The sequence below is a fragment of the Trichoplusia ni genome, chromosome 2 (genome assembly GCF_003590095.1).
Source record: "Trichoplusia ni isolate ovarian cell line Hi5 chromosome 2, tn1, whole genome shotgun sequence".
Lineage (NCBI taxonomy): Eukaryota > Metazoa > Arthropoda > Insecta > Lepidoptera > Noctuidae > Trichoplusia > Trichoplusia ni.
The window spans coordinates 12,716,930-12,728,423 of NC_039479.1; the positions used below are offsets into that span (position 1 = coordinate 12,716,930).

General features: G+C 37.0%; 1 protein-coding gene across 1 annotated transcript in view; it reads left to right on the plus strand.

Moving 5' to 3' along the window:
* LOC113507608 (cyclic AMP response element-binding protein A) overlaps positions 1–11,266 on the plus strand; it is a 121,537-nt gene extending 110,271 nt beyond the window's left edge. Inside the window, exons 3-7 of the mRNA XM_026890469.1 lie at positions 5,270–5,460; positions 7,069–7,219; positions 7,537–7,724; positions 8,012–8,155; positions 8,244–11,266. Coding sequence (XP_026746270.1) covers positions 5,270–5,460; positions 7,069–7,219; positions 7,537–7,724; positions 8,012–8,155; positions 8,244–8,429 — 860 coding nt within the window. The 3' untranslated portion in view covers positions 8,430–11,266. The remainder of the gene's footprint in view (positions 1–5,269; positions 5,461–7,068; positions 7,220–7,536; positions 7,725–8,011; positions 8,156–8,243) is intronic.
* The last annotated feature ends 228 nt before the right edge of the window (positions 11,267–11,494 follow it).

Genomic DNA, 11,494 nt, shown 5'->3' on the forward strand with positions numbered 1-11,494 from the left:
ATGTTACAAAACTAATTATGATGCAGATTTGATAAAACAGTAAATTAATAATACTGAGTATTTTGATAGATAGTATCATTATCTTTGCTGTTATATAAACGGCGATAATTGACTAATTATTTGTCAAACATAATTATGTCTTAGAAAATAAAACTGGCAGACACAATTAAAATAGATTGTCAATCTTAAAAAAGTAAATATATAATGCTTTATCGAAACGAGAAAAATAACGTTTAAAAATGGAACATCATAAATATATACAAATGAAAAAAAAGGTTGTATTACTAGAAATTAAAAAGTTTGCGCACCAACCAACCACGAGTGTTCTTGTTTAATTTCCAAGTTTTTGTAAGTAATATAATATAAACCGTTACTTGAACGAAGCAATCATTAAATTTAATCGTGGCCAGTTGAACTCTTCAATTTGCAACTGATTTTGGTGAAAGGAGCCGCGGGTTAACGTACTTCAATGAGCGATGATTTATCTTGAAATGTCAAGTGACTTTTTAAATCTACGAAGCCATGGTCAAACTTTACTTTTTTTAGGTATTTTTCCTTAAGAGAAAATTAATTTTTATATTGGATTTATTCTCTACGTAAAGCTGAAATGTTTTTTTTTATGTTGTTAATCAAAATACAAGAATAACTTGTTCAATCCGTGTCCTAATAAAGTTCTTTTAATTTTTTTTGATCCGATTACCGATCGATACATTTTTCTTGACAACGAAAGTCCACATTAATCGTCAACTGTTTTACTTGGTATCATCTTACACCGTCCCATTGAATAAGTCGATCTAATTGATGACGTCACCGACCATCAAAATTACGGCCGGCCACTAACAATACAATTCCCATCCCATAGCAATAACAGTAGTTACAATAACACCAGCGTTGTCTTTCTCGTTAGTTCCGTGCCACTGCAATAGGCCTTAATGTTCCTATCAAAATACCCGGCTCACAAGTGAGACAGATGACGGCGTCCATAATAGATGATGTCACGATGATGTATGCAGACAGGACAATAAGCTGATTTATTGATAGAAGAAATGTTCATTACACAATGGGTAACGAGGTGCGTACTTATCTAGATGTGACTACCCTAAACACTGGCCTTTGGTTAATGTCATAGAATTCAACGAACATTGGTCAAATGTCATTTGAATCACTGTGATTGGATATTAGCCTTTTGATCGACCAATCATAACCGTGATCAGTAGATTTAGACAAAAATAAATTAATAACTTTTTGCCTTTGAATTGGGAAATCAAAACTCAAAAGGAAAATCAAACTAATCCTATTACAGTGCCGAAAAGGTGATTCCACGGCCATGGAATCAACTTTTGTCATGCATGTCATGTAATCTGATATTAATACTCAGTGAAAAGCCGAAGCCAGAATCGCTCAGAACTTACTTTCCTGCTACTACATAAATGTGTGAAAAACTACGACAGTATTTAAACGACATGGAAAAAAATGTACGAAAACACGAAATGGAGTCTGAGAAAATAATAATTATAATACGAACAATACCAATTTCTGGAAAAAACAGAACCTATAAAATTAAATGCAAGCCAGTTGCATCCACTTCCTAAAGATACGTTTAAAACAACTACCGTTACAGAAAAAGAAGACTATTTCAAGTTTCGTTGTAAACTTAGAATCAAAAAGACAAAAAAAAAACGAATACATAACGAGGTTAGATGATTATCATACGCTACAATTGCTGCATACCAGGGATTTTAATAAGTAGATGCACATCCACTATCGATTTTCTTGACATACAATAAATTCTTATCGATAAAAGCATTTTATATTATCAGGAAGATCTATATCTTTCTTACAATTTTACTTTCGTGGAAGTAGTAATTATCATTTAAATACTAATTTATACATAAAAGCGTGACTTGATAATGCAATTGAAAATTATGCGATGTTCAGGGATGTTCGTTGAAACGTAAATAATCTTCCTAAGTACCGGCTCATGAGGTCTACTGCAGGGTTGGACTGGTCTAACGGTAGTCTGCGAAAGCGTGCCCGCTTTTCCCCCTTGCTTTAGGGAACGGAGAAGCGTTTACGCGTTAACACGAACAATTACTAGCAAAACCCAGTTTTGCTAGTAAGAGTCCGACACACCCCTTCGCCGTCCACATGGCCAAGGAAGTTCATTTGGATTTCAAAAGGGTGAGGCTGGCCATAGTATAGTATTGATATTGATATTGAAAGTCTTCCGATCTTTGAAGTGTTCTAGAACACATACATAATTTTACATAATTTTACCCGTATCAGTTTTCTAATATTTCTGAATTGATCTAAATATAAACTTCTATTTAATAATAATAAAGAATCATAGTAATATAATCATTAATAAATGAATTACAAAACAAACCATCCGCAGGTATATTCCGTTCTAGAAATTAACTGGAACTTGTAATTAATGAGTTAATCATGCGTTCATGTTCAATATTCAATGATGTAACTGTAAAAACTGTGGCTAACAACCGTTTGCTTAAATATACGGCGAGCGAAGTCTAACACGACTCTGTAACAACAAGGACTTTACATAAAGTGTATTAAACCAGCCTCTTTAGCCAAGTTACATGCCTAAAAACACTTGTGTTCAAATGGATGGATATGACATGTCATTTCGTTTCGTTTGGTCACGTGACTTAGATCTGTAATTTTCATAAATTAGAAAGTGTTGGATCAATGTGAAAGATTGTTGAAAAATTAAATTTCACTTGGTTTGGTTGTACATGTATGTTTAAATGGATCTCAGAAATAGTTTTAAATTTTCTGTACGTGGAAATACAGAAGGCAGAAAAAATTGTTTGCCATACAAAATTGACGTCGGCGCTGATCAAACTTTGTATACGGAGACAAGTCGCGAAAAAAAAACAATTTGGTTTTTGTACACAAAATTGGCTGATCAAAACTTGGTTATGAGGACCGTTTATAAAAATCATTTAGTCAAAGGAAGGGAGTAGAATATTGCATGTTAAATTTAGGTACACGTGTCCAGATGTCGCAAAAAGTAAAGGGTTTTGAAATCGCAGAGGGCGAAAGCAAAGGATCGCCCTCTGCGATTGTAAAAAAACCAAAAAGGAGTAAAACAATTAAATCCTCCTTTTGGAGACCTAATATTACCCTTGAAACTGAAAGCCCACGCGCCAAAAATAAAAATAAACGAAAACCCATAGAAGCCAGAAATAAAACGAAATAGGACGTCAAGTGCCTAAATCACATACCATAAAGGTTAAGTTAGACAAACCACCTGTGAGGGAAACGCGTGGGTACTGGCACAATACGATATTACTTCTGCCCTTTAGGTGCGAGAAAAACAATGGGGGCGTTCTATTTTTAAATGTTACAGAAGTTGGAAATTGCTGGCAATGTTCGTATTACAACTTACTTTGCTACTAGGTCATTTATTTTTACCTGTAGCCTGTAATTGTTCTACATTCCTACAATAAGTTTTATAATGTAAGCATGTACTAAAAATATAAATAACCAAGTGTTTATTTCCTTTGCCTATTATACCATCCCATAGATGGCTAAACGGACTCCTTGTCCTTCCTAACCTATCCGTATTTTACAGATTCTGGCCACGCACGCCCTTCATTTCTGACATGTCCATCACCACCGTTGCCGAGAAGGCCTTTGCCCAGCAGTGGGATCTAACACAGGCTAATTTAAAACAATGTTCTATTAAATTAAACACTTTTCACTTAAATGCTGATTTGTCTTGATGAACATGTTGAAGGCATTTCAATGTACCTATTCTTTTATCAATAATGATACTACTGTCTAAACACCTGAACATTTTCGGACAGATGTCGCGAAATTAACAATTTAATAAATTTTAATATTTATTTATTGCCAGTATTTCGGCCAGATGTTTGACTCGTATAACGAATACATCTCTTAATTTCTAGCTTCTGGTATTAGTGATCGCAGGTTTAATATTATATTTATCAGCAACTACTTCCTTATGTATTACTTTATTTGTTAAGTATAGATTAGATAAAAAAATGTAGTAAATAATATGGACTTCCTCGTTTGTAAAGTGGTTTCCTTTCTTCACAGATTAAAATTATTCAATTTATCAGTTTTAAAATTATGTAATACCTATATTTTTAATTTTCTTCTCATTAGGCATACTCTTGTCTAAAATCCTTCCTGAAAACTTCGTACCACGAATTAAATTTTATAATTCATAACACGAATCAAATATTTTCCAATTACATCTATCTTTACGGCATCCCATTAACACGACTTATTGAAGCAACGTAAACATGAATCAATTAATGTAGAAACTCCAATCACTCGCACGAACGCCGAAGCGTTGGCAACACGCAACTACCCTCACTTCCCACCAAAATGTTACAGTATCGCCAACTTAACTTAGCGCTTTGTGAAAAGGACAAAAGATTGTTGATGTGAGATCGAAGTGTTGTAGCACGTTGTGTGAGACAGAGACGACGATTTTGCCAACTCCTTACAGACGTGCCAAATTACATTGGCCGCATTGTACCTAGAGGCAACCGAGTATTGCAATTACTGGCAGTCAAGCGAATCCTCAGGAAATCAGCTGTTAGATTTTTTTGCTCTATATTTTACACTTAAATTTATTTAATATACATATGTACGTGTACTTAATTACGATAATCACGAAGAACACATAATACTCTCAATGGAAGATTCCTGGGAGCCTCCTGCCACGTCATCAAAGTAACATTATCGAGTGTGGAAGAGAGATACCACTCTATATCGTGTATAGCGCTGTCAGGCCTCCACAACCATAATAATATTCTTTTAAGATGTGGCAGTAGACCATCTACTGTAATAGGCATTTTCTTCAGTGAGCCACCTTTAAAGGCTCATATTAGAGCAATTTAGATTATCACCTGAACCTCTCAAACTAAAGCCATTGCAGTTAGAAGCGAGTGTGCGTTCAGCAAAGAGTCTATAAGAAGTGACGCTGGACATCTAGTACCAAAAACAAAAGGCTAAAAGAAACTTGTGTGACTGTCGACGCACGACAGAAGTGATAACTTAAACTAATTTACTAACTTATTTCAAGCTGTTCTTGCCGTAAGGCTCGCTTTGGATTCAAATTAAAGAGCAGGAGCCTGCCTATTGCTGCCGTACGCGTAGGAGAAAAGAAAGCCAGACAAAATGACGCCGTAAAGCGTTACGTTACAGAGTACTTTACTAGTCCACAAAAAATTATCACTTCAATAATATTTACACATTTAATTTAAATTTCCAGACATGGAAGACGAATGCTACCCAGCGATGCCAGCCAGCGCGTGGAGTAGCCGGCGGAGGTCCAGCGAATCGCCTCCTCGGGAGGTGAAGGCGGAGCCCAAGTCTGAGCCAGAGTCTCCAGCGTCCTCCTGCCCGCCCTCACCCACCCCCGGCACGCCTGTCGCACACCTCGACTATGTTATTGACCATACGGTAAGTTTCTCCTAAGTTCCCCTCGCTAAGATTGGTGCAGTTGTGAAACAGCGACGGCGCTATACACGACATATAGAGGCATCCCTCTTCCAAAAACCTGCAAAAAACCTTTAAGAGTTGGAAGTAAGCTCCCTGTTACCATGTGAATGGATTTAAATTTTCGTAAATGGGTGACATTCGTGTCCAAGCGATTAGTCGACCAGTACAGAAAATTGTATGAAATCTTTAATAACTACTCAATAACATTTGTAAAAGAAATTCGTACATGAATCCACTTCGTTGGAGACTAAAGTTATCGGGGACTCGTCGCTTAGGACTTAGGTACTTCCTAATTTTAATAGTAGCAATATCAAATTCTTAGTTTAATGTTGCCTTCAAGCAGAAAAACATAAGAGGAATAAGCATCTTCTCATATGTACTAATATTCGCCATCGGAATGCACACTTATCCAGATCACGATTAAAATAATCAGTCGTTGCTTTTATTAAAGTCATATTAATAATTAACGGACTAAGCGCATTTTGCTTTTAAGACTCACCTCAAATTATGTAACGGTGTTCTTAAATTAGCTATGTTTCTTAAGAATACGGAGTGACTCGCCAAAACTGCATTAACAGAGATAGTTGTTTATGTCATTGCTGGATTTGTCACAACTATTTTTTTCTTTTGGTTTTGTTGCAGGATAATTTTCAGATGCGTCACCTGAATAGTTATCTAATCTATTTACCTAATACTCAAATACTACGATTATCTTTTTTAAATTAAAATATAGTATGACTCAGTATTTCGCCTCCTTTTCGCATCTAGTGACACGAATATCCAAAAACAGAAGGTCGTTAGAGTTCAAATATCTCGTGCGCCACTCTTTGTAGCTTTCACCTGTAATCGGAACGGTTAAAATTGCTAGCTTTTATGTATGATTCTGTAACACTGAATTGTTGTGCACAAATTTTTTAGATAAAAAGGAAAATGTATTTGTGTTTGCCAATGCCATTAATTCAGTTTGCAGTAAAGAGTTTTTAGTATCCCGAACCTAGGTTAAAGAAATTTTAATCTAATGAAATAAACGATAAGTACTATCTATAATAGTATTTTTATTCACGCTATCATACTCAAATATGTAGCTGTGAAAGCGTGAAAACTCATTCACGAAATAGGTTCACCAGAAGTCGTTAAATCTCATAAAATACTACGGAACTTAAAGTTTATACTGTACAGACATGCACTCAGCATATTTTTCATAGCGTGCGTGAGATCACAAGTAATTACGAGGCTAATTGTTATCTCCACTCGATGGTTTTAACGAAGACTCGCAGCGGAATCTTTAACGATTATGTACGAAAACACAGCGTCTCACAATACTGTAGTTTGCATTCCTTTACGTTCCAGCTTGTGGTAGATATTTCAGCTCATTCCACAGCATACATGACATTTGAGTGTTGTGAATACACAATTTGTTCACCTCCTCTGTTTTTGGACAAGTAAATAAAAACCAAATCTCTAAAAGGATAAAATCAACGGACGGTTAGTTTGTAGGCTGCGCAGTGGACTGCGATTAGCCGATAATGAGGATGATGAATATTAACAAAATCCTACCATCTTTCATAGACTGGTACAATCCACATGCCGCAAGCAGTCCTACAGAAGGTGGGCGCAGCGGGGATGCCACAGCTGCTGCTGAGCGCGGCGCCGCGGCTCGCCACCTCGCTCAACTCCAACAAACTATCCATCAAAGTCACCTCTAGTTCGGGAGCTTCAGGTACATTTGATTTTATTACTTTTTCTATGCTGAAGAGATCTATACTAAATCTTTTAAGACAAAGAAGTCCTCAAAAGTTGCTCAAAATTAACTTCTCAGCTGTTAAAGAAAATTGCAAACATAATTTGTTTTTAAACTTCCTGGGCGATGCTCTCATATCATTAAGATCATCATAAATCAGAAATCAATAACCAAATCTTTTAAATTCCGATCCAACAGAAATCATTCTTCACATCAGTACTGTTTCTAGAAAAGTTTATACTTTCTTAAACCAGTGTAGCTAGGCCTCCAAGCTAACCTACTGCTTTCCACTCCAGGGTTCAACTTGCCCCCGACGCCGCCATCGTCCCTGTCGTCATCGGACAGCGAGGGCGCGCTGTCCCCAGCGCACGAGGCGTCGGCCGCGCCGCTCGCGCCTCCCGCCGCGCCCGCGCGACGCTCGCACCTGTACGTGTCGCACCACACACGACAGCCCATCAACACGCCGCTTATCAGCAGTCAACCGGTAAATACAGCTTTTAAGATTAAAATATTTTAAAATTTTCTTTGGTTGTTGATGAATTCACGGAAATCTGGAAATTTATTTTGTGCTAAATTTTCGTAAGGCAAAAAAACATAGTCTGGTTATTTCTCCCGTTTTCAATAGGATTCCCCCGCGCTAGTAATATCCTATGTTAATTTTTAAGGTATTACAATTGTACGTAAAGACGTTGCAAGAATATTTTTGACGTTACATCCGTTAAAGTATGTGTAAACAGATTTTTACATGATCTCGGTATTTCCTAATTACAGAAAGGTTCAACTGGAACCCTGGTGCTAACAGAAGAAGAGAAACGCACGTTACTCGCAGAAGGTTACCCTGTCCCTACCCGTCTACCTCTAACCAAGGCCGAGGAGAAATCCCTCAAGAAGATTAGGAGGAAAATAAAGAACAAGGTATACTCGTAGCAAAATAATAAAGCTATGGCGAGTACTGCTTGATTTTTCCCTTGAAAAAATACTCATATCATACTTCTTCTTTTAGATATCAGCACAAGAAAGCAGACGCAAAAAGAAAGAGTACATGGACCAGCTGGAGAGGAAGGTGGAAATCCTGATATCGGAGAACACAGACTACAGGAAGCGGGTGGAGACCCTGGAGCAAAAGAACGCGAGCCTGCTGAGCCAGGTGGCCTCGCTGCAGGCCATCGTGGCGCGCGGCCGCAAGTGACCGCGCCAGCCGCTCTAGATATCCTTGTCCAAATGTAACGCTGTCCCATAACGGAAGGAATGTATATTTTGGATGTATTTACATTTACGTCGCGTACACCAAGTGTCCGGGGAAGAACTGTCAGCGTTTGAATGGTTGCTCACTGTATTTGTTAGGAAATAGGTATTCTGTGGTGCTGGATCAATATACCTGCTGCGTCAGTATACAAACTGTCTTGTGCCACACTAGATATTTATTTTATACGACTCTGAAACAGTTTTCGTTCGACGAGACGGCGAGGGATGACTCGATAACAGGGAATTATAGTACTGGGGTTTTAGATAAGTATCGATAATTATTTACGCGTGTTGTTTGAAATCTCGTAATATATATAATGGCGCTGTAACGGCGATAAATAGATTGTAAGTTTTATCATTATGCGTGTTTTCATTGAAAATATGTGCAATTAGTTTAAGGTTTTATTGTTACCCAAAGCATACGATGTATTGTCGCGCGCCTGTCGCCTCGCAATCACAGGAGCCTGTCTGTATGCGGCCTAATTTTAATGGTATTTGACACTAGATTAAACAATAGAGACTACTAAACTACTTAATATAGTTTCGGGACATATCGCGGGACCCTGGAGCCGATGTCCTCGAGTCCGCGGGAATCTTCGTAGCATAATATTGTAAGGCGAGCAATGTACCAGCGTGCGTCTTACCGACTAATATTGAATTCCATGAATTTGCATTTATAGCGAAATGTGTATTGTCCTAGAGATTTTACCTTGTATTTAAGATAAAGTTAGTTATGTATCTAATAATGGACCTATTTAAAGCCGATCGTGTGACAAGTGTTTTCGGTTATGTCTAGTCTGTCATGGAACCGCCGGGTCTCGTTGTGGAGGCCTCAGATGTAAACATTAGCTGTATACAATATCAGTTCATACTGCGCTCTGTATCGACAAGTACAAAATAATGGCATGCCTTCAACGGAAATAACGTAACTAACTGTATTCAGCTAACTCATTTATTTACATGCAGTATTTTAACTATAAGGGCTGTGTCGCAACAAATGCAGAGGTGTAGACACCAACTTGACTACATTTCACGCTGTTCGTCTTTCCTCTAGCACAAATTTAAAACTTGTAACAAATGCCTGTCACATCTCCACAGTAACTATATCTAAACTCCAGCTTGTAATCTTGTTTTAATCACCCAACATTGTCTAACCTCTGTGTTGCTGTCGAAACACCTAGAAGCTAAAAAGTAATCCGTTTCAAGCAATAACGTCTAGCAGAATCTCCAGTGTCAGTGCATTAGTGTGTCGCGTTGGTCTTGCCAACAGCCGCAGCTTCACAACACCACAGCGGACTGCTAGTGATCTTCCTAACATTCTTTTAACACTAAACATTCCATTTCTTAGTAATATGAGTGACTTAAAGTGAGCTCGAGTACTTATTACAAATAATCGTAGTCTATTAACCAACTTAAAAAAAAAACATGTGTAATAGATAAATGTGCTGTTTAAACATTTTCGTTGGAATTTAGAAGAGTAGCCAATATTTGAATGTAGAATTAAACTTGTTTCTATCAGCTTGTAGATTATGACGTATGAATTTTGAAAGTAGAATTGTAACATCGACAATTTGGCGTCGTTATTTACATAGTTTGATATCGAGTTTGTAAATATTTTTAACATGATATATTAATCTATTTACCTGAATGCCTGTATATAGGCCCAAATATCATTGTTTCGTATTAATATTTCACTGTTTGTGCAATTAATTTGTTCACTTATACACTCCTAAATGTTCTTCCTATTTAGTCATAAGAAAATGTTCTATTTATATAGCGCTGAATTAATATATCGACATATTATTAACCTGACTTATCAGGGAACGTTTTAAAAGAATTGAGATATATTTTAAGAGATTTTTTCTAAGGAAATTTTAGATATATATAAATACTGTTTTACATGTCTTTATCACTATACAAGTTAGGTCTCTAGTTAGAGTATCGTTAGTATCTACATACAAGTTTATTATTGGAACTGCAGTGTGCCTGTCAATCAACTGATGATTATGTGGAGTAAGTGTGATGAAATGGACATCGCTATGTTCGTGTTTATGGCTGAGCTCGCGAGTGGAACTGGCGCCGGTTCAGCTCGCGACCTAGCTCCGTGACGAGTCTGCGTAAGCGCTCCTCCGGTCGACACCGAGACAATCGGAAATCGTCGAAACACGTGAGTAGAGCCTAAACTTGTAAACATATGTCACTCAAGTTATATTATAAAAAGAAATCAGAGAGTATCGTATCCTTTATAGAAATTATAATTATTTAAAAATGAATTATCCAATTCCTAATATGGCATTTACCGTCGGAAAAAGTGATTTTATAGGAATTATGTGAATTAACTGACGTTAGTAATATATTTAACTTATAATGGAATTAATATATGAGAGAGGTGCGTTTGCACCGGGCTTATGACATAATAACTTGTAATGTAAACGAAATGCCAAACATACTTACTTTTATGTTATTATGCACCATTATATACATACATATTTTGTGTGACGTGTCGTGCGTGTGTCACCCGCGACCCCGTGGCCGCCGATGGCTCGTTGTCGGGCATCGGTGGCCGCTGTGCGTCGGCCTCGGGTGACCGCTGTCCGCCGCCCGCGTGAGGGCGAGCGATCTTGTTATTCAATATAAAGTGTAATTTTATTAATAGTTTTATTTGTTAAAACTATACGTTACCTTGAGTCATGATTTGTTGAATCGTTTGTTTTATTATTATTTTTCAATGACATTGCGGATTTTACTGTCACACTTCTAATAAAACGTCAAATAATGTAATCAATTGTTTTTTTTACTACCTATCCTTATCCTCTTTGGTAGATACTCAACTACAAATAGCTGAAGTACCCATGAGATTTGATTGGAAATGACATGTCTTTATAATTTAAATATAATCGATGTCTCTGTGCTACAATCCACGTGAATTAAATAAGACTACAAGTCATCATAAAACTAAGTACATCTATAAAGCGACCTTTATTTAAATTATGGCTCTGAAAACAAAAC